The 27,498-nt window shown below is 58.6% G+C and overlaps 1 protein-coding gene across 1 annotated transcript in view; it reads left to right on the top strand.

The window, feature by feature from the left end:
- Positions 1-19,068, top strand: part of STX8 (syntaxin 8) — a 220,894-nt gene extending 201,826 nt beyond the window's left edge. The window contains exon 8 of the mRNA XM_086686007.1: positions 18,889-19,068. Within this exon, the coding sequence (XP_086542133.1) occupies positions 18,889-18,956 (68 nt within the window). The 3' untranslated portion in view covers positions 18,957-19,068. The remainder of the gene's footprint in view (positions 1-18,888) is intronic.
- Positions 19,069-27,498: the final 8,430 nt, after the last annotated feature.

Below are 27,498 nucleotides of genomic sequence, written 5' to 3'. Positions count from 1 at the left end.
TAATTAGCCAGGACTGGAGCCCCAGGAGAGGAGGAGGGCTTTCAGCCTCTTCATTCCAAGATGATGACCTCTCGGACCCAGAAAGGAGTGCTTCCCACGTATCTCATTTATCCCCACGACACCCCCGAGAGGTAGGTTTGTTTGAGATTTATACAAAGTGACGATTACGCCTATAGATTCGAGTTCCTGCCTCCATGTCATTCTAAACCCCGAGTCTCATCCCCATCTCGGTTTTCCTAACATAACCAAGCCCTTTGGGGAATGAGCCGGCTCAGGCTTTAGCCTCGCCAAAGGGTGATCCCCACCCCCCAATCCTTCCTTTTTTTGTTGTTGCTAAGTTTGATTTATTGCTTAGCGGTTCTGGCCAGGCTCGATGGATGTTCAGAATATTATAAATAATGTGGATTGAAAAGATCGTGCTGAAATGTTTATTGCATTCTTAGAAAGAGAACAAGGCACGGCGGGCGTGGAGAGAGCACGGCCATGGCAAAGGAGGGGCGCGCACAGAGGGAGGGGAGGCCGGTCCTGCTCCTGTGTCCTTTTAGCGGCGTGTCAATACAAGACAGTGCTCTGAAAGGGAAGGAAGGACTCAGGAATGCAGCAGCGTTCCAGCGGGTGTAGGGAATATACTTGAAGAATGTGAGGGCCATAAGGAAGTAATCATCGGACGTTCCCTCTCTGATTTCCCTCGCCCACCGCGGCTGGAAGAGAGCTGCTAACCGAGGGGCTGTCTGCTTTGAAAGCTTCTCCGGGGCACCCTCTGGGAGGGCCGGCGGCCGTGGCGAGCTGCGTGTGACAAAGCGCCTCCTGGGACCTCCCTGGCACCCAGTGCATTCGTGCGGGTGAACCTTCGTTGCTCAGCCGCGCCGGCTGATACGGGTGTCGTCCGACATCGGGAGCCCCCGACGGCGGGGACGCGGCCGTCACACCGGCCCGTCCGCGTCCGAGGCTGAAATCACACCAGCTTCGTCCTGCTGTCGCCACCATCGAAGGGGCTTTCTCGGGGCCCCTGGGAGGAAGAAGAGTCAAAAGTTTCCCAGCGGCCAAGACCATCTTGGGTCAACCTGGCGCTAAACAGAAAGGCTGGCCGTCGGTGGAGGTGATTCTTGGAGTCGGTGATTCTAATAAGCAGGGCGGGTCAGCTGTTACACCCGCTGCTGGCCCCGCAGACTTTCTCCGAACAGAGCTATCTCTGTGGAGAGGAAGTGAGGCGGGGGTAATATTGGCGTGGGACGGGGACCGGGGCGGGCGGGGGGGGGGGGGGGGTGGTGTTGTGACAGCCAATGAGTTTTGTGCGTCAGACACATCCCGGGCTGCACCTCTTCCTCACGAGGCTAGAAGTCCCTGGGTGCCTCCTTTGTCCCCCGGAACAGTGGCCCTCCTGCCGGCTGGAGACCCCCGGCCCTATATGTTCATAGTGCCCTCCCCTAGCGTGTTAACAGTTGACATTTTACTTTATGGACTGGAGAACTTCTACTGAGCTTTTGATTCTGCCTGCAAAGACATTGCTCTCGAATGTTAGCGCCGGAAGGATCGCGTGGAGGCCTGGCTGACACCCACCTTCCCGAGCCCCCACCCCTAGAGGTCCGGACTCCGCAGGGGTGAGGCGGGGCCTGGAAGCTGTGTTTCTAAACCTCTCCTGGATGGTACTGACCCACCAGAGATCACGCTGGGATAGGGCTGCCCCAAATGCCAATGCAACTGTTCTGTTGTTAGGTGACCATTACTTATTTCCTTCTTGGGAAGGTCTGGAAATAGAGGGCGACCAGAAGTTACGGAGAATGAGTGAAATGTCGAATGGTCTGTGCGTTCAATACAGAGGGTCCACTTTGCTGAAAACTCTGAATCCAAATCATCTGTGCTAAAAAGAAACCCACGAGCATCTGGTAAAATCCCAGCATTTCACTAAAATGTGATTCTGTCGGCACCTGGTTGGCTCAGTCGGTTGAGCCTCTGACTCTGATTTCAGCTCAGGTCATGATCCCAGGGTCGTGGGATCGAGCCCCAGATTGTCTCTGTCTTCCCTTGGCCCCTCTCCTCCTTGCGCGCTCTCTCTCTCTCTCTCAAATTAAAAAAAAAAAAAATGTAATGTATTTGAAGGATACTTGTAGAATATGTTCTCCTGGAATTTTATGTTGATGTTAACTTATGGGTAATACATTGATTTTGACTTTGTCAGTACCAACTGTATTTACATGTATTCCTCACAGTTCCTTTTTTAACATTTTTCATTGTTCAATGTTTATTTTTGAGAGAGAGAGAGAGAGAGAGAGCATGAGCGGGAGAGGGACAGAAAGAGAGACATACAGAATCCGAAGCAGACTCCAGGCTCTGAGCCATCAGCACAGAGCCCGACGCGGGGCTTGAACTCACGAACCGCGAGATCATGACCTGAGCAGAAGTAGGACGCTTAACGGACTGAGCCACCCTGGCGCCCCATCCCTCACAGTTCGTCAGAACTAACACTCCATAATAACCTGTGTTGTTGATAGTTTACGCTCATTCATTCATTCAACACATGCTCATGGAGCACTTGCTACGTATCAAGTACTGTTCTAGCTGCTAGAACATCTTCCACATTATCCCCAAGTGCAAGTATCATTTGAGATCCACACCGTTGATTGTTATGTGCCCCCAGACAATCGATATTTGAGTCTAAACGGTGAGCAGCTTTCCAATGGACCAAAACCCAAGTACATAACACAGTGACACATAGCACAGTTCTAGGACACCTGTGCTGGGCACCCGTGCATAACATTGCTGGGGGACACAGTCATGGGAGAGCATGGTCTGTCCTCTTAAGAATTTATGGACTATCGGGAGGTCCTCCGTGAACCCAGTCGGCTGTCAATTTACCCAAGTAACGAGCTGACGTCTGTAACGCATGTGTTCAGGGTAGAGAAGCCAAGGAAAGCAGCCCCAGGGTGCCTCGGGCACGGGAGGGAAGGTGTCACCAGGGAGGGAGCGTTTCTGAGCAGAGTGCCTGCGTGCCGGGTGTGCGGAAGCCACAGAGGGCTCTGGAACAGTGTGAACAACACGTGCCAAGGCGCGGAGGTGTAAGAGAACGTGGCACACTCAGAGTGAGAGGCCAGGGTGGGAAAACTGGATCCTTTCGTGGGGAATGTGTCAAAATTCAACTCTGCCGTTTTGCTTTGACATGATTTCTGAAATCTCTGACAGACCCAGTTCAGTGTGAGTCCACAAACGCCTCCAAGCCAAGTCTGACGTTTTGGATGGCCGGTTCTCCTCTTTCCCGAAAGAGTGGATGAGGAGACGTTGATGACATCCTTCTAATATCATCCCCAAACACCTTTTATTATTTGCGCCAATAACATATATTTGAAAGGCAGATACGTGTCGTGGGTGACGTGTCATGGGCAACACCGGGTTGTCTTGGACAGGCTGACGGGTGGCCTGTGACACTCAGCTGTGGGCATCCATATGCCTTTCTCTGACTATATCTTTAGGGTCTAATTAAGCCCCTTCCACCCTGACCACCTTCAGGGCAAGAGAGAGGAGGACTTCCACCTGGGTTACCTTATCCCTGAAAGTGATGTCAGCCCCACCTCTTATGGGGAACCCCAGGCAGGTTCCCTCAGATGCACCTGCTTCCCAGATTCCCTGCTCTGCTACGGTGACTCCGTGGGCCTCAAATACTTCGTCCATCCTTGTGACCAATAAGATCGTTGCTCGACAGCTTTTAGGCTGACCGTATTCTAGAATGTCTGACTTGGGGTCTTGTCCGTTTGTTTTCAGACGGCTCACTGGTGATATCACTGAAGCCCACTGGTGATGTCATTGAATCTGGGCATGGCTTCTGTGGGTCTGGGCCTCAGAGCCACAGAGGGCTTTGGGGGCACCAGCTCCGGGTCCATGTTTTCACTTAGGAATGCTCTGAAAGTGGCAGTCACCCTCTGCAAGGGATCCTTGGATGCTTTGCTGGCCGCGGAAGGACGTCTTTGGGGCTGGGAAAAAGCATTTAAGAACAGTATGAATAGGGGCGCCTGGGGGGCTCAGTCGGTTGAGCATCCGACTTCGGCTCAGGCCACGATCTCACGGTTCGTGGGTTCGAGCCCCACGTCGGGCTCTGTGCTGACAGCTCAGAGCCTGCTTTGGATTCTGTGTCTCCCTGTCTCTCTGCCCCTCCCCTGCTTGCTTGCTCTCTCTCTCTCTCTCTCTCTCTCAAAAGTAAACATGAGGGCACACAGGCTCTTGGGGAACTCTGCAGGAGCGTAAATTTCCAAGTCTGTGTTCACGGCAGAAGCAAGGAAGGGTAGTCCTGTCCTCCTCGGGGGTCCCCTCCTCCTGGGTGTTGGTGACATGCTGTGGGCGGCTGCGGCAGCCTTGAAGGCCAGAGGGACTTACGCACAGGGTGCGGACCACAGCGTCTTCTGTCCAAAGAGTGCGCATCGTCACGGCCACTTCTGTAGCCAGAACCACTTCCAGCAGGACTTACGGCAGCTGATGTTGGCTGAGAACGCGCCGCGTCCCCGGCACTGAGCGTGCTGCCTCATTTCGTGTCCGTGACACCTGTGGGGGCTAAGAGCTAGCACGGCCCCGGTTTTAGGCTCAGGAGACCGGGCGCCCTGCCCCGACGACAGTGGCGTGGCCCGAATGCAGGCAGTCTGATTATCTGGCCCCCGCTGCTGCTCCTGGTGCCACGCCGTACGGCCCCTCGCGTACGGCCTCGCCCTCTGTCCTTTGGCGGCATGGTTGGGAAGTGACCGGCATGGTGCTAGAAGTTGGTGGGCCACACAGCTTCCCATTGCTTGCTGGTGACCATTTGAAAGCGGGGGGTGACCGTTTGAGCACAGAGCTAATGTTTCTGCCTCAGTGATGGGGACAGGCTTCCCAGCCCAACCGAGTGATCGTGGTGTATGTTCCGGCTCTTTGGGAAAAGATTGAGCTGTTCATTGGGGGGGGAGAGAGAGAGAGAGAGAGAGAGAGAGAGAGAGAGAGAATGTGTGTGTATGTGTGTGTGTGCGCGCAAACAAGTGGTGAGGGACAGAGAGAGGGAGGGAGGGAGGGAGGGAGAGAATCCCAAGCAGGCTCCGCACTGTCAGCACAGAGCCCAGTGCAGGGCCCGAACCCACAAGCTGTGAGATCATGAGCTGAGCTGAGGTCAGACACGGAGCCTCCCCCCGGGCGCCCTGAGACTCAGCTCTTCAAGCGAAAGGACCGTGTCCGGCTGCTCTGTGCAGCCCTTGTTTCTTTTTTCTCCCAACGCTCTTACCAGTCGTGTTTCTTGTCTGTGGCTCTTGGCCAGTGTCACGTCGGAGGCTAAGGGAGCACTGAGATCGGGGACGGGGGGGAGGGGGCAGCCTCCACAGAGGCTTCCTCCCAAAGCACCAGAAGCAGCAATGGCAATGCATTCACCCCAACTCTTCCAAATGTTCGAGGACACCCTGTGCCTCCCATTCCCTCCTCCTCCTGCCACCAGAGCCTGGCTTCCTTGGGATTTCAGCAACCAGCCGGTGGCCAGCACTATTCACTGTAAAGCGAAACGGCCCCTAAGAACGGCCACAGCCATCCGTTTTGGGAGCACGCCATTCATTCGGGCCCCAAGCTGTCAAAACAGGCCACATGAGCACTCGCTGTAATCTGAGAAGCTGCTCCCTCGGATCGGACCACGTGTCCAGCCACACGTCCCCCCGGCCAGGGTGCCCCGTCCTGGAGGGTGCCGGGGACCCGCGGACAAGTTCCTCCTCGCCAGCCCGCCGTTTTCCGCGCCTCGTAATTAGTCCCCTTTCTGTTTCCACTTGTCATTACGTCACCCGTCATTCCAGCCGGCTTTCGTAATGTGTTCTTGCTGGGCTTACGTATTGTTAACCTTCACGGATGGCAGTTTCCTGATGCCCCGTAGGAAGGCACCCTAATCTTACCCGCAGCGTGTTTCCAGATCCCGCCGCGGGACGGCCGGTTTCTGGAAAGTATTAGCACTCCCTGCCCCTTCCGCCCCTGGAACCTAAGGGAGGGGCGTCCGAGCAGCCAGCTCGCAGGCACGGCAGGAGGAGAGAAGCCCTTTGCACCTTCTTGCACACGGTGTAATTTACTTACTTGGATTTCATCTCCACCCGCCGTGCGTGCGCACGCACGCACAAGTAGCAACTCAGCGAGGGCAAGGATTTTTGTCTTTTTGTTCACTGCTGCAGCCCCAGTGCCTAGAACGGTGCCGGTAGAGACGCTCAGTCGGTATTCGGGACGTCAATCGAAAGCCATCACAGAGACGCGGGATCCAGAGGCTGTCCGATGTGTTTGCTTTCCTAACCGCATCGGGGGTGGGGCCCTTCTGTTTCATCGGGGAGCATCTCCACGCATAACGTACGTGATGGATATAAAGTGCCCACCGCCGCTCACGGTGGTGGGTGTGGCTCTTGTTAGAAGCACGTGGTGGCTGGAACGGTGTGAGTCCGCCTGGGACCTGCTTGACCCACACCCTCGATGGGCCCCTCCACGGCGTGCTCTGGGGAAGGAGGGGTCCCCAAGGGGAAGTCTCCAGGCAGCTTGCTCACCCCATCCAAGGGGTCCCTGTGAGCCTTGCTTATAGAGAGGGGGACTCTCCTGCCCTGATCTTTGCTCCAAATACCTTTGGCTCTTCAGGACGGCATCTGGCGCATTACTAGATTATTACTGTGGTAATAATATTACTACGGTGCAGGAGGATTTGTAACGTGATAGGAGACGCGTCTGCGAAAGACCTCTTGATGGTGGGATATTGCAGTGGGACCTCAGGCCACTCAGAGATAAGGGGGGGAATGGGGCACCAGATCGCTCGCCCTGAGGAGCAGCGGCCTTTGATGGCCTTTCAACGCTGTGCCAGTAAAGCAGAACTGTTCTCGTGCTACCCTGACATTTCCCCAAATAACCGGAGACGCGTAGTTAGGTTTTCTGATGGTCCCTTTACTGCAAGGTCTCAGTTACAAGTCAGAGGAAATGACTCTGGCACGTTTAGGTTAAAGAGTGTGTCATTTTTTTTTTTTTAACGTTTATGTTTTGAGAGAGAAAGAGAGAGAGAGAGTGAGAGAGCAAGCAGGGGAGGGGCAGAGAGAGAGGGAGACACAGGATCAGAAGCAGGCTCCCCGTTCTGAGCTGTCAGCACAGAGCCCGACGCGGGGCTCGGACCCACGAACCGTGAGCTGAAGTCGGACGCTCAACCCACGGAGCCACCCAGGCGTCACAAGAACGTGTCATTTGTTTGAATGATGTCGGGTGACTCGGGAGACCCCGAGGGATCACCGAGCCACCCGCGTGTCAGGAAGAGTCAGAACTAAGGCACATCCTGGGACCTCCGGGCCCATTTTGTCGGCCCCCTCTCTGGAGCGTCACCGTTACCGTGACCGAGCCCCAACTCCGCTCGGTCTGAGCTCCACGATTCCTGGGGAAGGGAGCCCGGTGGCCTCACGCGGGCTCCACCTCTGGGCCCCTCAGCTGTGCCTGTGGGAGGGTCAAGTAGAACAGACACAGCCACTGCCCCCACCCCACCTGCCAGGAAGATGTTTTCTCGAGGTTCGGATTCAAATATACCACCCGGTGGGCTTCCGTATCTCAGTGAAATGATTTGCTTTAAGAAAAGAAAATTGAGGGGCGCCTGGGCGCCTCAGTCAGTTAAGCGTCTGACTTCAGCCAGGTCACGATCTCGCAGTCCGGGAGTTCGAGCCCCGCGTCGGGCTCTGGGCTGATGGCTCGGAGCCTGGAGCCTGTTTCCGATTCTGTGTCTCCCTCTCTCTCTGCCCCTCCCCCGTTCATGCTCTGTCTCTCTCTGTCCCAAAAATAAATAAAAAACGTTGAAAAAAAAAATTTTTTTAAATAAAATAAAAAAAAAAAAAGAAAAAAAAAAGAAAAGAAAATTGAAAATCAGAAGGACGAGCATCTGATGTATCAAAAAAGTATCCTCTCGATCCCCCTGCCCTGCCTTTCTGTACTCGACTCCGGGCTTTGGCAGAGGCTCCGTCCTGTCACCCTGCGCGGGGTCCCTGATTGGTGCCAGGTGACGTGCCCCGGTCCAAACGCCACAGCTGAAAGGGATGTGTGATGGTGAATCCGTAGCCTGACCGGAGCCATCCAGAAATCTTCTGACACTTAGTCAGGAGGGAATTGTCAAAACAAGAGATCCATAACAGAGCTCCTGACTGTCTTTTCAAAGACACTTGAATCTCTGCCAGATTCCAGACAGATTCCCATTCCCCGGGGTTACGCCCGGCACAGCGAGGGGATATTTCTTCGCCAAAATTGATGCGCCAGAGAACGGGCATTAAATGACTGAGCTGAAGTGTCACCCTGAGCCGCTTTCGGTTGCTGATACGAAGGATCGGCCGTTCAGGGCGCGGTCGCGCTGTGGGATTGCGGAGCGTTGCCGGGGCGGGCCTACTTCGGGGAAGGGAGGTGAGTAACACGCGAGGCACACAGACGGGGCCTAGAAACTAGTCAGCACCTTCTGCGCAAGAAACAACAGCGATGGCCGAGTTCTTACATCCTCCCTCTAAGGATCGGTATCATCCTCAGAGTGTTTTTGTGGTGTTTTGCAGAGGCGGGGGCGCGCGGATTCCCTGCCTCTCTGGGGAGGCCGGGAGGCCCCGAGGAGCCAAACGCGAATGTTCGCACCCGCCTAGATTCTGGTGTGGTTCACTCTGACCCTTCTGGGCTGCGACCGGGTTTGGCCTGGCTGGTGACGTGGGCTCTCACGTCCCATCGCCACTGACCCAGTGTCAAGTGTGGGCCTCGTCGGGGCCCCGTGGCCGCGACAGAGCCACTCGACGCCCAGCGGGGCAGGCCCTCGTCCCCGGAGCCCAGAGCCCTGGAACGTGCCTTTCTCCGGGCCCACATCCGGCTCCTCGCCCGGCTTCTGCAGTCTTAATTCCTTTTAATTTCCTGTTTCTGGGCAAGCCCCTCCTCTCGTCCCATCCCCCACCCTCGGGTCAGGCCACCTTCCCCGATTCCTGCTTCCTGCGCTCTCTCTCTCTCTCTCTCTCTGGCCCCCAGATGTCTCCCCACGCAGACCTCCTTCCCCACAGGCGCCGCCTTCTCTCCAGAGTTGACTTTTTTCCAGAGTCTCTGTGACGCAGTGTTGCCTCTTGTCGGCCCTGGGCTGTCGTGCCAGCCCAGGGACGGGGGGCCGATTGTCCCCAGATGGGGCCTGGGCCTTCAGAGGACGGTGTGTGAGGGAGAGGCCCCCCTCCTCTCCCCGCGTCACCCCGGCACAAACCCAGCGTGGGCACGGCCACTCTGCAGAAGAGCACAGCCCTTACCCCCCAGGAAGCTTGTTCCTTCCCAGACGAGCCAGGGTTGGGTGGGCCATGCGTGCTGTCCCTCCGCCGTGGCCCCAAGGACGCTGGCTTCCCCGCGCTGTGGCCGTCTCACTCCGGCAGGCTGGCAAGGGGCCAGGCCCGCGCTTGTCCCTGGGCTGTGGTCCTGTCCAAAGGCAGAGACAGACGCACTCAGCACGACCTCAGGCCGAAGCAGTAAACTCTGTTTAATCTCAGTTTTCTCTGTGTTCGGTCAGAACCAAGCCAACTGGGCAGTTCTTTGCCTTGCCATGTGTGTCTCTGAGGGGGTCTCTCAGTGTCACAGACCACGGCTCCCACCGTCACCCGGCCGGCCCTCAGTGGTCGCTGCCCCTCCTGAGCCCGCTCCCTCCCAGGGAACACGGCCCGAGGGCCCAGAACCAGCTCTGCTGTTGACTTGTTCCCTTCCTAGGGCTCTCCGAAGGGCAGCGTGGGGCCAGCCTCTGAGCCCCGTTTTCCTCTGTGCAAATTGGGGGAAATCGTTGCTTTGCCAGCCTCCCCGCCCCCCCCCCAGCCCTGCCAACTTTTGGGGATTTGAGCAGAGAACATTCTGAGCACACATACATCCAATAGCATCACAGCAGCTCTTTTTTTTTTTTTTTTTACTGTTAATTTATTTTTGAGAGACAGAAAGTGTACAAGTGCCTGTGAGCCTCAGAGGGCCAGAGAGAGAGGGACTCAGAGGTTCCAAAGCAGGCTCCGAGCTGTCAGCACAAAGCCCGATGCGGGGCTCGAACTCACCAACCGTGAGATCGTGACCTGAGCCGAAGTCGGACGTTCAAGTGACTGAGCCACCCAGGCTCCCCTGACTTTTTTTTTTTTTTTTTTTTTTTTTTTTTTACTTCTGTTCTCTTTATGCTTCTATCACTTGCATCGACGGTCCCGCGATTATGCCGGACTGGCTGGCACCCTCCCGCGGGGCTGACCGTGCTCCAGGGCTGGGCACAACTTCAGAGCCCCCACCAGGCTTTCCGCGGGCCTTCTAGACTCCCCTTGGGTTTGCTTCACGCTTCTCCCCCCGCCCGCGAGCCCGTCCTCCGCGCTGGCCCTGCTCTGACCTTGCCTTCCTCGCGGGGCCCACATCCTGGGCCACCGGCCCCTCTCACCCGGCGTCCACTTGGCTTCCGACGGCAGCCAGCGCCCGCCCGGCCCAGCCGCCCCTCCTGTGGCCAGTGACCCAGACAGATGCTGCCAGACATATTCCTCCCCGAACTTCCAACCTTCGCTGGATGCCCGTCACCCCCGGCTGGGCTGCGGCTGGAACCGGGCTCCATTTCTGAACTGGGTGCCGCCCGGCTGTTCCCGGGTTCACCCCTCTTCCTTCACTTCTGGGACGAGTGACATCTTAGTTCCGTCGTCAGGCCGTGAGCCCGGCTCCCTCGCGGGACATCATGCGGCATGTGCCGCACACGGGCGCCTTCTTAGCAGCGGGCCGTGCACGCGGGGCTAATCCGTGCCGTCGTAGCTGCCGTTCGTGGGGCCCCGGATTTGCCCCGGGAGCCTCGGGCACCTCATCGTACTGAATCCTCACGGCACAACTACGAAGTCGGTGTCTGGGGGCTTTTACTGATGGCGGGACCGGCCTCAGACGGAAGGAACTTCGCCAGTGCCTCATATATACCACCGGCAGCTCGGAGGTCAGGTCTCCCTGACCCCCAAACCCAGTGCCTGGGCCACCACGCCCGACTGCACGCTCCCTGCTGCTGGAGCCCCCCTGGCCTGAGGAAAGGAATGCTTGTAAGCGATAGGGGCCCGTAGGGGCAGAGGACGGTCATTTAAGGCACGAACCTGGCCGGAGGAGGGAGGAGCGTCTCTGGCTCCAGGGAAGCCAGCAGGCGGCCTGGAGGGAGCGGAGTCCCAGCCGAGCGGCCCAGGCGGTGGCCCCGCGTAGGGTGACGGAGGGCGGAGGGTCCGAGCAGACGGGTGAGAGGGCGTGAGGTCTGGTGAGCGGACGGAACCCACCAGGGCTGCCCAGGAGCGCTCACCCCTGAGCAGAGAAAAAGAAAGCCTGAGGATGGGTCGCGTGCCAGGTCAGAACAGAGCCAAACTCAGAAGGTCGGAGAAGACTCCCGTTCAGTTCCGGACGAAGACAGCGCTGTCGGGAGACGGTGGCACAGAGCGGTGGCGTGAAGCCGATGCCACGGGGGCCCGGGGAGGCCGTGGGTGCCCCTGTCCCCAGCCGCTGAGCTCCAGGCTGGTGGGAGCAGGGCTCCGGGGGCCCCCCACCCCAGCTCCGGCCGGGAACCCGCGGATAACCGCGGTTCTCTGGCCCTGCAGCCTGAGAATCAATCAGAATGTAAATACGTTCCCCTTCGCCGCCGCCGGCCGTCTACTCTTGCCTTCGCTTATTTGCCCAGTAATGGGATTACAGGGGACATTTACATGAACTTTGGAAAACAAATATTCCAGTTTTGCCTTCTCTCCTGCTTCTTGCTCACCTCAGCTCAGGACTCCGCCGCGAGAGAGCTGTTTGATCCGCGAGAGCCAACTGCATAATGCGTGAGCAAATGTCACCTGTTCACAGGCACAACTGGGGAAAAAGCCCCCCAGCCGACTATAGGCGGGTTTCATAAATGCCTGCCGTGGACCCTCAGAGTTATCAGGGGCACGAGAGGTGCTCGCGGGCGCGGACTCGAACAGGTCGGGCACAAGCATATGTATTTTGGTCCAAAGCAACCGACGATCGCGGAGCAGCCAGTACAGCTCTCCTGGGATAAGCAGAACCGGATGAAAAGACTTTAGATAAAATTGCCCTCCAAACCCCCCACCTCCTGCCCCATCACCCCTGCACCCTCTCCTCTCCTGCCGCGCTTTGCTCCGCACCCCTACAGCTGAGGGCGGAAGTGTCCGGAAAGTGCCCCAAAGCGCCTGTGCTGAGGTCTGCTCTCCCTCTCTCAAGGAAGGCCAGACTTTGTAGTCCTCCTCCCCTTCCTCCTCCTCCTCCTCCCCTCCTTCCTCCTCCTCTCCCTCTCCCTTCTTCCCCTCCTCCCCTTCCTCCTCCATAAGCACAAAGAGCCGTTACCTATGCCCGACTACGGCAGACACATCGGCAGCACAGGCCCCGTTAATTCGCAGGTTTCCAGCGTCTCACTGGGGAAAAATAGGGAACGTGAATCCGGATGAACAGACTTTCAGAAAATGCCGCGCTGTCCCGGAGAGACTGTGTTTCAGGTGCCTTCCCCGTCTGAAAAGGAGTTTGTTTTCTTAGATCTTTGTTTAATGGCTGTAAATATCGCGAGTGGTGTAGGAATCCTCATCTGGTGAACTGACCAAAGGAAGTGGACATTTTCTTCCCACTCCCGTAACTCTGGCATGCCCCCCCCCGCCTGCCCCCCCTCCCCCGCAGGGGGCACTGGGTGTCGGGAGGGAGACCCCGCGTCGCCAGGTGCCCGCAGCAGCAGGGCCCGGAGCCGAGCGAGGCTCAGTGGGGGAAGCGATCCCGATCCAAGGGCCTCGCCAGGTGTTCTCGTGCTGGGGCCGGGGGCAAAGAGCGTTCATTGTTTGAGAAGTTGGCAGGTTCCCAGAAGTTCAACTGTCTTGCCTCGTTCCGAAATGTCAAACATTTCCTTAGCTGGGGGATGGACGAGCAGACCCCTGAGGTTTCAACACCACTCGGAGGCAAAAGAAAGGAGTTCTCTCTGTCCCACGTGACCGACTACGAGTCACAGTCTTCCCGTGACCCTCCGGCCGCGTGGTCTCCTGTGACCTCCGGGCTGGGGGCCACTTTCCCATCTCTGTCTTCAAGAAAAAGCAAATCGTCGGGGCTTACGCACGGTGGGACTTTTTTTTTTTTTTTTTTTTTTTTAGCGATGGCTTATCTTGGAGGGGTTCTCACTGAAGTCTCGGGAGATGAAGTATGTCTGTCTGGGGGTTCACTTCAAAGGAATACACCCAGACCTGTCTGGGAGGGTACAGGTGAAGCCAGACTGGTCGTGAATCGAGCCTTGCACATCACGGGGCATTATTACTCGCCCATCTACTTCTGCGCCTGTTTCAAAGTTGCCACCGTAGACGGTGGGAAGGAGGGAAGGAGGAAGGAAAAAGAGAAGAAGGGGCAAGAATGAGTGGAAACTCTGTATCCCAGATTCTCAGCCCAGAGCAGTCTGGGCCCCTGTCCCTGGTAAACCCCACATCGTGTCGGGAACCAGGATCCCCCCTGCATGGGCCCCCCTGGTGCAGAGAAAGGGGAAGAGGTGGAACAGGGGTGAGTTCCACCCCTGGAAGGGCAGGGCCTTCGGTAAGAGCTTTCCCTCGTGGATGAGGTGGAGGAGACGGGATTTCTCTCGGGCTAAGAAGCAAGTAAGCAAGGAGATCGCACGGATCCCCGAGCACGGGAAATATTCCACGCACGGCACCGCTCAGCCCCCCCTGGCTTTAGAACGAGCCTTGGTGACTCTTCCCAAAACATCCTTTAGAGGAGAGACACTCCCTTCAAGAAAGGTGCCAGAGCCGTGACCACGTTCCAAGAAGGCCAGACTCTTAAAGAGAAAGGATCACCGGGTGGCAAGATATATAAACACCTGCTCTTTGGCCCAAAGAATCCAAAAGGCTGCAGCTGGCTTTGCTGGTCATCGTCACTTGCCGTCTTGAAGTGACTTCGTCAGTTGACCCTCCGCCCATACCAGTTCACTGAAACCTGTTGAAAATGTCCTAGCCAGAGGGCCCCTGTTTGCCCCGAGACGCCTTAAAATGTAAAAGACCTAGTTTTCACTGCTCTTTTTTTTTTTTCAATGTTTATTCACTTTCGGGACAGAGAGAGACAGAGCATGAACGGGGGAGGGGCAGAGAGAGAGGGAGACACAGAATCGGAAGCAGGCTCCAGGCTCCGAGCCATCAGCCCAGAGCCCGACGCGGGGCTCGAACTCACGGACCGCGAGATCGTGACCTGAGCTGAAGTCGGACGCTTAACCGACTGCGCCACCCAGGCGCCCCTTCATTGCTCTTAAAGTCGCCTTTGCATCGTTGCGCGGGGACCCGCCTGACCACATGGCATCAGGTGACCACTGTCTGTGGCACCAGGAGCTCAAGGGCATCTTCGGTTTTCACGGGCATCAGGTGCCCTGGGTCACCTCTGCTGTGGTGCGTTCATAAGACTCACAGTTTCTGTGATAGAAAAATTAGCAGCTGGAAGAGTAATTGCTGTATTTTTTTTTTTTAATTTTAATGTCTATTTGTCTTTGAGAGACAGAGAGCACTAGCGGGGGAGGGTCAGAGAGAGAGAGGGAGACAGAATCCGAAGCAGGCTCCAGGCTCCGAGCTGCCAGCACAGAGCCCGACGCGGGGCTCGAACCCACGGACGGCGAGATCGTGCCCTGAGCCGAAGTCGGACGCTCAGCCGACTGGGTCCCCCGGGCGCCCCAAGGAATTGCCGTGTGATAGCAGTTCCGAGAGGTGCAGCCACCTGTCCGCTAAGCAGTCCCATTAAAGGCATCAGCCCAGGAGCTTCTGTCTGGCCCCCTGGCGTCTGTGTGGCATTTGTTGACGGGGGCTGACCACTTTGTGAATCTTCTCTTTCTTTGGCTTCCTTGACACATGTTCTCAGCTTCTCTCTCTCTTTCTCTCTGTCCACTGTTCCTTCTTTGTCTTTCTTACCGGTTCCTCTTGTCCCTTCCAGTGACTCAATGCGTTTATTCACTTCTATAAAAAAGGACGTGCGGTGCCTGTTCCGTGGGTGAGGCTCTGTGCTCGGTCCTGGGGAGACGGCGGCCAGCTAGACGGGCTCAGTCCCTGCCTCGGACACTCAGGGGCCAGTAACCGCCGGTGCCTGGGGCCTCTTCCCTTGGATCGTAAGCTTTGTGTGTGTGCAGGCTGACCCCGGGCGCGTGGTGCCTACTTCCCAGCCGGTGACGGTTCTCCATGTCTCACTCTCCTCTCCCGTTCTGCTATTCTCATCACCACCCTGACGTGGAGACGCAGGGTCACTTGTGTCGGCCTCTCTCCCTCAGTCCAGAACCCCTGCCACACGGCGAGCCTCGCGGCCTCGAGTGCCCTCCCGGCTCCGACCCTGCCCGAGCGTTGGCAACAGCTGCCTGAGACAGCACGCCTCGTCTCCCGCCTTTCCTCAACACCCGGGCCTCCCCCCTGGTCTTCGGGGGACGCCTGGGCTCTGGAGCCCTAGCAGCCACCCCCGACGCTCCTCAGGCCATCTGCGCCCTCCAGTTGAGGATCGTTCCCTAGACGTCGGAGGACGACGTCTCCGCCCCGCCAGGAACTAGTGGGATTCCTGCCCAGGTGGAACTTTCGGTCAACCTGAAGATGTTTCTGGAGGCAGAAATGCACAAAAAGGAGACTTGTTCTTCTGGCTCTGGCAAGAATATGGACCGAGATAATGTTGACACACACGTGCCCACACACACACACACGCACACCTTCCTACAAGCATCTCGAAAGGCAAGATAAAATATTACAGCCTCTCCCCTAAAATGCTAACCCACAGCGGAATTTACAAGGGAGAGAGGAAATCCCCAGATGAAGGAAGTGGAGGGAGAACTGGAAACCAGGGCCTGAATGGATGAACCGAGGCCACGGCTAGGTCGTTATCGGCCGCAGTGATGCAGAGCAGGGATCGACTCGGTTCTGTGAAAAGCCAGACAGGAAATAGTTTAGGCTTTGCAGACCACCGGCCGCGTGTCACATCTACTTCTTTGTCTTTTTTGACAACCCTTCAAAAATAGAAAAACCATTTCTTGGCTCAGGGGCTGTACGAAAACAGACCGCCAGCCAGGTTTGGTGCAAAGGTCCACAGTTTGCCGACCCTTGATGTAGAGACTTGGGTCTATGTCCGTATGAAATCAGGGGGAGAACTCTTAGGTCCCCAACAGGGGGTAGGTCTCTCAGAAGATCAGATCATCAGAGAAAGAGGGTGTCTTGGGAAAAAATCGCCCACTCTCACAGGGAGATGATAAGGAGGCTGGCCACGTGTCTTTAAGTCCCTTCCTTCTTAACGCTTAAAACGATGGGCGTGTTCTGCCTTACATGGGTTGAATTGAAAATACATACTACTTGGACTGCATTGGACCCTGGAGGTCTGTGGAGAGGATTCAGGGCGTCTGTGAACTTGGGTGGGAAAGCAAATTGCATTCTCACTTCTACTAACTTCTGACGGAGTGCAGCCTTTTCCTCAGTTAAGATCGTAGGCAGGTAACCACAGTGGCTTTGTCACCAGTGGAACTCACAGGCATTTCCACATCAAAATAGAGTGTGTTATTAGGATCTCAAAATTTTTAAACGTATATCTGATATGCATGTTTCGTTACAACCGGGAATTTTAAAACATGCTTCTGAGTTAACTGTTGGGCCAAAGAAGTTGCCTAAGATTTTGAAAGACGTGGAGTTTAGAGACGAAGAACAGTGCAGCTTTTTCGTATGAGAAGTTGTAGGCTTACAGGGGCCCGTACTTAGAAGAAAGATGGCAAATGAATGAGTTGACTTTCTGTTCAAGAGGTTAGAGAAAAAACATCAGGGTGAAGCCAAAGGAAGTCTAGGAACAGAAGGATTAATGAAAATAGATGCAGAAATTCAGTAAAACACAAAGTAAATGATAGGTGGTCAGCACAGTCAGGACTTATCCTCGGGTGGGGGGGGGGGGGCGCCTGGGTGGCCCAGCTGGTTAAGCGTCCAAGTCTCGGTTTCGGCTCAGGTCATGATCTCACAGGTCATGGGTTCGAGCCCGGTGTTGGGCTCTGTGCGGACAGCACGGAGCCTCCTTGGGATCCTTTCCCTCTGCCCCTCCCCCACTCACGCTGTCTCCGTCTTCCTCAAAATAAATAAATAAATAAATAAGCTTAAAAAAAACTAATTCTTGGGAAAGTTGAACAAGAGGCATCTTGAGGCTAATCAGGAAAAAGAACGCTCAACTACGTGGTGTCAGAGACGAAAAGAAGGACGCGGATAGAGCACGGTGTTGAAATTATAAGCGAACGTCACGAACAGTTTTACGCCAGTACTTTCGAGCACTCAGAAAAAAATGGGCAGTTCCCCAGGAAAATATAACTTAACAAAACCGGCTCAAGAAGAAGGGAGAGCGGGGCTCCCACGTCAGAAACCGTCCAAGCCTGTCGGGTGAGTGTTGAGGACACGCCTCGTAACGGTTCGTCTGTTTGCTCAACAAATATGTGTGGAGCCTCTGCTCCAGGAGCCATCAGAGAAGCTGGGGTGTGAGCAGCAGGGGAAGTCATCACAGCTCGAGACCTTACGTCAGTTCTGCCCAGGAGGACTTCCTGTGATGAAGGAGGTCTCTGTTGTCTCTGTCCAGCACGGTGGCCATTGGCCACAGGTGGCTCTTGAGCACTTGACATATGGTGAGTGTAAATGAGAAACTGAGTCCTTTAATTTTATTTATCTTTTGCATTTTATTTTTTTTATTTGAGAGAGAGAGTATGTGCAAGAGCGGGGGTGGGGTGGAGAGAGAGAGAGAAAGAGAGAGAGAGAGAGAGAGAGAGAGAATCCCAAGCAGGCTCCATGTCCTGCACAGAGCCCGAAGGGGGGCTCGATCCCACCACCCTGGGATCGTGACCTGAGCCGAAATCAAGAGTACGACACTCAACTGACTGAGCCACCCAGGCGCCCCTATTTGATTTTAACGTTGATTTGTTTTTGAGACAGAGAGGGACAGAGCATGAACAGGGGAGGGGCAGAGAGAGAGGGAGACACAGAATCTGAAACGGGCTCCAGGCTCCGAGCCATCAGCACAGAGCCCGACGCGGGGCTCGAACTCACCGTGAGATCATGACCTGAGCCGAAGTCGGACGCCTAACCGACTGAGACACCCAGGCGTCCCACCCCTATTTAATTTTAATCAATTGCAATTTAAATAGCCCCATGTGGCCAGCCGGCAGCTAGTTAATAACACCGGCAGGATGTTAGTGACTTTAAGAGCATAGGGAGTGGACTCCTGGGACTGACCTCTCTGGAAACAGCTTCTCAGTCTGAGGTGGGCAGTCCTGTTGGCCAAACCACCATGTGACCCCGTGCGCTTGACCCTCCCCCCCCCCCCCCCCGTTACTTCCCAGACGCGTCCCCACGCTTTGTCTCCTCGCTTCCCTCTGGGGGCCTTGGTAGCCCCAGGGTCCTCCGGCAAGTGGACGTTTTTGGAGCCCTGACTTTGCAGTAGTCCGTCCATTGGCTGTTCTGACAGATGACTGACATAAGCGTCTCGGGCTCCAGAAGAAAAGGCCAAGCCACGTGGAGACAGTGGAGAAAGTGGATCCGAGACTGAATACTGCCGTGCGAACCCCAGAGCCCTCTGCGTTATCGATGCTTCCCCGGCGCAAACCCAAAACGGAGCCACGCTGCCCACGGAGAAGCCAGGGGCTGGGCGCGCGCTCCCCTCCTCGCCCGAGGCCCCACCCAGAGCCCCCAGTCTGGCTGGCACTTTGCTGGCACAGCTCTCGGGGTAGCGAGGCGGACAGTCTCCAGCGTCCCCGGGGCAGCTGACCACCCCCGCCCCCCGCGCACACACACACACACACACACACACTGAAGGCCGGGGGGGGGGGGTGGGCACAGACGTGTCCATCCGCCGTCCCCTGGGAAGGTAGTTAACCGGCTGTGTGACGCCCTTCTGGGACAGATCGCTAAAGGGGTCTCTCGTGCTTCTGTTTTCCAGGGATGGTCATGGTGATTTTACTGCTGCTCGTGGCCATTGTGGTCGTGGCGGTCTGGCCCACCAACTAGCGGCAGTGAAGGGCCCCCCCAGCTGTGACACCCGCCAGCGACGGACAAAAGCTCGGCACCCCGTTGGTACGCAAAAAAGCTGCTCTCAATAAATTCCCCCCGACGCTCTGAACGTCCGCTGTGCGTTGCTTCAGTAAAGCCAAGAGTGTGACGGCTCTGGAGGGCTGCCTGGAGCCGCGGGCCCGGCATGACCCTATCGGTTTCGACATGGGGCACTGGCCCGAGGTCCCGCCGGGGGTTGCGCCCTGTGGCTGCCAGGTGGTTTCTGGCCACCCCGCGGTGTGCTGGGTATCCTGGGGGCACCAACAGAACAGGCAGTTTGAGGCCACGAATGTCTGTCTCCCTGGGGAAGTCATGTGCCCACGGAGGAAACAGTGAGTCCCTGTGTGTGCAGGTGGGCGGGGGGGGGGGTGGCCGCACAGGCATGTGTCTGTGCACCTGTCACCCTGCCACCGTGTCCCAGTCCCCACTCCCAAGCTTGCTGCTGTCACTCAGAAACATTGCCGGACTCTACTTGGGGAGGAGAGCCAGAAGCCAGGAGCACATCCCTTTTCCCTCTGCGACCATAAACCCATTTTGCAAGGCTGAAGCCTGATGATAAGTAACGTTGAATAAAGTGGGTGCCGCGGGACGTGGTCAGGCTGGAAAGCACCGGTTAGGGCTCAGCGAAAGGTGTGGTTACGACGTCAGGAGGGCAGTGCCTTTATGTGGTGCCCGAACAGGCTCTGACCACCGTGTGCATGTGTGTGTGTGTGTGTGTGTGTGTGCACGAGTGCGTGTGTGAATAAGGACACAGAGGACATCTCCCGTGGGAGCGTCAGTGAGTTCCAGGTTCAAAGGCGCCCTCGGTCGGGTGTGTATAGAAAGCAGGCCGGCCGGCCGGCCTGGCTTTTCTTTCCATGGCAAAGGGGGAAAGTGTTAGGGTTGCTGATGGGGCGGTTTCCAAAGGCACAGGGTTTCACTGAGGAGGAGGAGAGAGTGGGTCAGTGGGAGGGGACCCCAGGGTCTCCCGTGGATCTCCCACATACTGCGGGCGACTGCCCTCGAGAGGGACGGGCTCGGGACCGATGACCGCGCCGTGCCAGGCGGACCTGAGGTCCAGACACCCCGTCCTCAGTCAGAGAGCTTGGTGACGACCGTGCTCGGGGAGCGGGAAATCGCGGCAGGGGGCGGGGCCTCTTCCTGGTGGCTCTTCCCTGGGGGCGCGGGCTCCCTTGCCACGTGGGGTGAGCACACGGTCGTCACATGCCTGCCTCTCTCCCGCGAGGTGGTGCGGCCCTGGGCCCTCCTGGCTTCACCGCCCGACTCTGCCCCGTGACAGCCATCAGACGGGCCGGCACCGGGCCCGCGACCGGCCAAACCCAAAGGGCCCGGGCCCGTCCCAGACGTGGGGCAGCCGTCCCGTCCACTTGGACCCTGCTCCCCACTGACCTCGGGGTCGGCCACCCCGTCAGAGTTTGGCTAGGCCTCGGGGTGAGAGGGGAGTGGGGAGGGGGCGTGAGCGGGGACTGTGCTGTCAGGCACCTGGGCCGGGAGGCAGGGGAGAGGAGGCAGACGCAGGCTCCGTTCGAGGCGGGCGTGCTCCCGAAGGACAAGGGCCGTGCGGGACGGGGGGCCAAGGGCTTGCGGCCGGCCAGGTGCCCTAGACTGCTTTTCCCTCATTGCGGGGGGTGGGGTGGGGAGGCGGGTGGTTGCTCCTGGATCACCTAAAGGAAGATCAAGAATCTGCAAAGCCACGTCGTCCGGCCTTGTCGTGCGAAACCCCGAGTCCGTATAAACAGCGTCTCCTTGGAACCCCCCCCCACCGCTTCGGGGCTCCCGGGAGGCGGCATTGAAGGTCTGTTTGACTTTCTCACCTCCTCTTGACTTGCTCAGCACGGAGCCCCGGCAACTTGTGGGGCGTCTTTGAACCCGAGCCACGGCGTCCTGGCTCAGTCACACGGAAAGGCCTTTTCAAGCCGAACACTGAGCCGATGTCTGCATACAGCCGCTTCTGTTCTTTTGACTGAGCGGGCTCCGGGCCCGGCCCCGGCGCTGCTAGCTGGGTGACCTGGACAAGTGACTTCACTTCTCTGGACCCGCAGGCAGGGGAGGGGGTAGAAAGCCGGCCTGCGAGAACGTGAGGACCTGCCATGTGAGCCTCGGGCAGCGCCGGGGGCGGGCTGGGGGGAGGGGGGTGCGGTGTGGTGCAGGGCAGGGTGGTGCCGGGCAGGAAGGATCCCCCCCTCCTCCGCATCCTCAGGGCTGGGCTTCTCGCGGGAGACACCCACCCCTCTGAAGCAAAGGGCACCTGGCTGCGCTGAGCCGTTTCGGGCACCTGTGGCCTGGGGACCCACCCTGGAGTCAAGTGGCTTAACATAAAGGTGGCTTGTCCCAGCGTGGTCCGGCAAGGCCTGGCTTTCCCCTGCGAGCCGTCAGGCCTGCATTCCCACAGGCCCGCGGCACCGAATCGGCCGTGTGGGCGGTGAGACCTCGCCCTAAGCATAAGGAGAGGTGAGACGGGGCCTTAGCACCCGTCCCCTCGAGAGCCTTCTCCGCAAAAGTAAGCTGTATTGAAATAACAGGACAAGTATTGTTTAACTTAGGCGATTATTAATTGTAAGCACTTAAAGGCTGGATTCCATATAAAGAAATCCAGATACCTGCTTATAGCCAGTACTCGGGATCTGTTGAAACTTCATTATTATTAATAACTGTAACTAAGCCTTAGTCTTAATTAGCCTCAGGACGATCTGCTCCTTTCAGGGTCCCCGGGGCCCCAGCAGCGCCCTGGAACTGTGCGTGCACGGGGCCGCTGCAGAATTCCCCCGGCTGCCCCTCTGCTTCCAGAACCGCCGGCCCGCCTCCGGCTGGGTCCTTCCTCCCAGGCCTCAGCTTCCTCGGAGCCCGTCCGTCCCGCTTCCTCGGCCCCAGGTGACAAGTGGGGGCTCTCCGCAGAGGACCGAAGACGCTCTTTTACCTACTGGGTTTTCTAGCCTAGCCCAGCTCAAGTTCAACGCGGGTATTTTCCCGCCTTATTTCAGAAAGTGAACCGAGACTCGTCTTTCCTCTAATTGCCTCGTACAATGTCAGACGTCCCCCCAGGTTCACGCCAAAAGCATTCACCGCTTCCCAGCAGTGGCTCGCGGTCCTGGGGCGTGTCCGGTTCGATACGGCCGTGAGCTCACCCCGTCCACCTACCGCGTGTCTCACTGGCTCTTTCGCTCCCCATTTTTCTTGGCATGGTCCTCATATGTCTTTAGTCTTAAGAGAGCGTGGAAAGAGAGGTCTATTCAACAAAATCCGAAGCCTAGGCTGTGTCTGCCGGGAGCGGGCGGCCCGCACGCCAGCTCGCCGTCCCGGGAGGGGACGGCTTTATGAATGCGGGGGGCCTGGCGTCCCTGAAAATGGGGCAGACGCTGGGAAGCATCCTCGCTCAGGAGGGGTTGGGCCTTTGCCTGGCCCGTAACCGTGCCGGATCCCAAGTCCCGGACAGGGCAGCCCGGCTTCCTTGTGCATCAGGGCCGTCTCCAAATGGGCCGGTCGGCCACCTCGGGCTTGCGTCCTGCACTGACTTTGGCAGGTGGCCGTGCGTCCCCTCCCCGGCTGCATGAGGCCCCGGGGCGGGGCTGGGGGTGGGGGGCGGGCAGTGGGGCTGCTTCCTTCTGGCCTGGGGCCCGGGGCCTGGCCGTGGCGGGGTCCCGAAGGAATAACAGCACTCTTCAGGCACAGATGCCTTTTTTACGAGGGACAGAAAAAAAGCCATGTCACGAAAGCCCTTGAGAACTGGACCCTTGACCTAGGATGACCCAAAGTGAGCCTCCGACCCCCGCGTGCAGCACCCGCCTCTCGGCCTGGCGACTTAGCAGGTCTCCGGTCCTCAGATACCCCACCCCCGCCCCCCGCTATGAACTGGCCGGCTCCTCTCTCCTCGGCCCGTCCAGCCAGCGAGACCGGGATCCTGTCCCTGTACCCGGTGTCAGGCATCGTCATTCCAGCAGGGAGCTGGCTCCCCAACGGATGGGGACCCCGGAGACCCCCCTCCCGGTCTGGCCCTGGTTGTTCGTGCATCTCCGTCACCTCCCCGTGCAGCCAGGAGGGGCCTTTCCCCGCCTTCCGGGGCCAGACTAGCCCGGCCGTGGAGACCCGTCCTTGAAAACAGCTGGGTGCAGAAGTGACAGCTTCCTGGTGACGATGGGCCCAGCTCCACGCTGAGTGGCAACATAACGTGTTCCTAATGACCGGATTGTTTATTTAATAAAGAAAGCACAACCACTCAAGAGTTTAAACATAGCCTCTGAGAAAGCCAGCGAGCTCAGCTCCTGGTGGCCGCGTGGCACCGGCCCCAGCCCAGCGCCTGCACCGCGTGAAGCCTTTAGAAACGGTGGCCCGAAAACCCCTCCAGGTGTCACGGACCCTGTCTGTTGTCTTTCCTCGTGAGTCTCTTCTCGGCTTTGAGCAGAAGAAACTACGTGAAAGGCGAGAATGCTGCTTTGCAGGTTCTGAGTCGGAAGGTGAAGTTCAAAGGTGCGCTGTGTCCTGCTGTTGAATCTGGGGCAGGTGACACCTCTTCCTGCTGTTTCCTGGGGCTCCCCCTGACCTGGAGCCCCAGGGAGTGGCAAGGAGGGATCCCAGGGACGGCTTTGTGGGGACTGAAACACCCATTGTCCCATCTGGGAGCATTTTGGCTCCAAATCGTGCTCGGAGGCAGCAAACCTTAGGACTCTCTCCAAGTTGCCCTTTTCTGGTCTTTTCTGGGGTGGGTAGGGCCCTGTCTTGCTGGCGCGTTCTAAGACCAGAAGCCATATTCCTTAAGAGTTGCCTGAAGACTCCCCAAACTTTCCGCCCCCCCCCCCCAACGTGCTCAAGCCGCCAATAAAGACCAGGAGACAGCGAAACAGTGTACAAGAGTTTATTTAATTGATATCTGAACTTAGTTCTATCATGTAGGGCCCATGTTACAAGTTCCGTCTGGGTCCATTACAACTCTAACAAAAAACAAAAACCAGAAACAAAAAAAGAAACTTAAAAAAAAAAAAAAGAAAGAAAATCCACAACTTCGTCCATGTCATTAAATATATTCATATATAATAACCATAATATATTAGTATGCATTGGAAAGGAACACTGACCCAAACAATATGTCATGGTCAAACTAAACATTTACAATTCCGAGCGAACAGAACTCAGAACGCGGGAGGGATCTGGAGGGGGTGGGGAGGGGTGGGGGGACAGGAGTGCCTTCAGGAGAAGAGCGGTCCGATGACGTAAGTGGGGGTGGAGCCAGCTTGGTTTGGGCTGGGGGGCGAGGCCCCACGAGAACACATTCGGACACCCCTAGTGTACGGCGTGGCCGTGGCCCGTGGCCCAGCGACCCCGTCCACGGGTCTGGTTCACCCGCTCGCCAGTCTCTCTCTGGGAGGGGCTGGGGCTCCCTTTAAGTATTGACACCCTGACATTTTCCAGTGCCCCCAAGGGGCCATTTCCTGCTCCCTTGGGGACTCCTTGATCTCAGCTTTATTCCAATCTGGGGCAAACCCAAGGAAGTGGGTCCCCTTTTCCAGCGTGCTGCTGCGGAGGCTGAGGTCCAGGAGGACACGGAGGGCCTTGGGGCGCCACAGCCATCCCTCCCGGGAGGCATCGTTCCTGTCCCTGGGCGCCTGGGGCTGCTCTCAGGACAGAAGCCACCCCTGCGGGCGAGTCCAGGGGCGGCACCGCATCCCGCCCCCCCCAACCCCCACATCGTTAGTGTTCCCGGGTGTCGGTAAAGCAGGCACTCTGCTGTCAGGGGCCCCAGACCACCCGGCAGGTGAGAAAAAGGGCAGGTGGGCGACCTGTTTTTGTTTTAAAAACTAATCAGGCATGTTTTTCTTCGAACACCTACATAGCACAACTCTGGTTAATACACTCTTCAAAGTCTAGTTCCATTTTACATCCCTTCCTAACTGTACAAACCGGAACGCCTCAGTTCCTACTTCCCCCTCCTCCCAGGGAGGCGGGCGGCCGGCAGAGGCTGCCTTCCCGAGGACGGGGCCCTCGCTGCCGGAGTCGGTGGCTGGAATCAGAGCAGCGGAGGGCCGGGTTCTGGCCCGGTCTCGAGATGGGGAACGCAGGCCGGGAGGACCGAAGTCCCCAGCCCCTCACCCCCACGGGTGACCAGGGTGGGGAGGGCCAGGCCACGGCTGGATGGGGCGGCTCCTACCCTGGGGGTTCTGGGCAGAGGCTGAGGCCGGAGGCTGGTTGAATTTCCGAGCAGGCCGCTGTCGCCTGAGGCCTCCAGGCCAGAGGGGGCCTCAGAGACCAGCGGGGCCAGCCCCTCTGTGGACGTGGTGAGGACACTGAGACCCAGGAGGGCACAGCCCTTCTGGGCAGGGTGAAGAAGCCAGGCCAGCGGGAACAGAAACAAGACAGGGCCCTGGTGGCGGCGTGGTGCCTTCCAGGGACCGGGCGCAGCAAGTGCGGAGGCCCCAGAGGCCCCAGAGAGGCTGACGGCGCTCAGCGAAGCAGGCTGGGCCTCGAGGAGGGCCGGCTGCCTGCAGGGGACGTCCCTATGCACCCAGCCTCGGGCCTCGCTATTCCTTCCCAAGGCGGCTCTGCCTTCTCCCTGCCCTCTTAGGCTTCTCTCCCAGTCTCTCCCGGGATCCCTCCAAACACCCCCAGGCGGCCAAACGTCCTTTCGGTTAAGTCTCAGCATTCGCCAAGGCCTGCCTCCTGGGACCCGGCGCCGCCTCCCCCGTTCTCGCCACCACCTCTCAAGAGGTTACCGCGCCCGTCCTCCCTTCCCCTTCCGTTCCCCAGGCTGCGTGCAGTGACCAGGGCCAGGGTCTCAGCCGGGAGAGCCCCGTCACAGCCTGCTCCGGAAACCGGGTGCGTCGGCCACAGGGTGGCGTGCACCGAGGGGCAGCGTGGCCAGGAGGCCTGGTTCTGGAGCCTGAACCCGGCCCTGCCTCTTCCTCGCTGGCAAAGTGGGGTGAGAATCCCTCCCTGTCTCGGGGCTGTCATGAGGGAAATGTGACAGCACGTGGGTAAAGTGCCTGGCACGGAGCAGGTGCTCAGTAGAAGGCGGCCGCGACGCGGGCCAATGCGGGGGAGGCAGAGGAGACCCAGACCGCGAGGGGCCCAGCTTCAGACTCGGTAGGACCCTTCTGAGCAGGGAAAACGAAACCGATTTCCTGACGGAGAGGGGAGCCGGGTCCGGAACTCGGTTTGGCGGGGGCGAGGACGTGGGCCGGAGCCGCTGGGCAGTGCAGAGAGCTCCAGGGCAGGGCGGCAGAAGGCCCCAGGGCTCAGGAACGGGCTCTGCGTGAGGCGAGCGGAGGGTCCGGGTGCTGCGGGGCTAGGCCAAGACGGCTATGGAGGGCAGCCCGGGGCCGGGGGGGCGGGAGGGGGGGGGGCCGCAGCAGGCATTCTTGGTCCAGCAGCCTCTGTCCCTTCCCCCGGGGAGAGGGGGAGGACCCGGGAGTGAGGGCGGTCACACGAAGTGGTCACGGCTTCCTTGGCCCATGGGAACCTGGTCATCCCTGCCCCGGCCCGCCCGAGGCTCGCGCACCCTGGCACCTCGCTGAGCCTGCAAACCCTGGCTGGCCTCGGGCAAGCCCCCTCCCCCCAGCCAGGCCCAACTGCTTGTGCAAACCTGCATTCCACGCCGTCCAGGCCCTTCCCAGCAGCTGACGTCATTACACAAATAGTGTCACTGCCCCTTCTCCCTCCCCTGGAAAATGTCATAAAGGGGCTGGTTCCAAGTTTCCAGAAAGGAAACTCTCTGGGAGGTTTTGCCTCCGCGGTGCCTCCTCCAACAGGCAGCTCTAACGTGAGGCGGTGACCACCCGGCTGGGGCTGCTCAGGGGTGTCCTTGGGCCCACTGCCCTCGGCACGGGCCAGAATTCCGGGCCGGCACCCATCGCACAGCTGGGCGGTGACAGGCGCGGACCCCGCGCTCCGCTCCTCTGGCTCCGCGAACTAGAACCCCCACCCCACCCCACGACCCCCCTGGAGGACCGACTCAGCAGGTGGCAGCGGAGGCCACAGGCCGCCCGGGGACTGCTGGGGGGACACACCGCTCCGGCCGCCCCCAAGTGCCTGCAGGCCCCTTCAGACGGGGGCCCAAGTTGTCGCAGCCAGGGGTCCCGTGTGGGGATCCCCAGACAAAGGAGGATCAGGGGGAAGCAGGGGTGTCTCGGTCTTCTGTGTCCCGGGTGGTGGGCGGCCGGGCTCGCTCGGCCCCCCGGCCGCGGGTTCACAGTTCTCACGTCCCCTTCTCCGGGGGCCACCCCACCTGCGCGGCTGTGCGTCCGCCCTCCGCCCCCCCGCCCCGCCCCGGCCGGGACCAGGCGGCCCCGCCCCCTCGTCGGCCCCGCCCCTCCCGGGGAGCGCGCCGCTGCTCTGGAAGGAGCCCGTGAGGTAGCTAAGTCTCGTCCTCATCTCTCCCGCCCCGGGCGCGCGGCGGGGGCGGGGCGGGGGGGCGGGGCCGCGGCCGGAGCCCCGCCCCGCTACGGCCCCGCCCCCGCCCCGCCCCCCTCGCCCGGGAAAGCGCGCTCGCGCTCGGCCCCGCCCGCCCGCCCTC

This window comes from Puma concolor, chromosome E1 (genome assembly GCF_028749965.1).
Source record: "Puma concolor isolate L17-30 chromosome E1, mPumCon1.1.hap2, whole genome shotgun sequence".
Lineage (NCBI taxonomy): Eukaryota > Metazoa > Chordata > Mammalia > Carnivora > Felidae > Puma > Puma concolor.
This window is presented reverse-complemented; position numbering and strand designations above follow the sequence as displayed.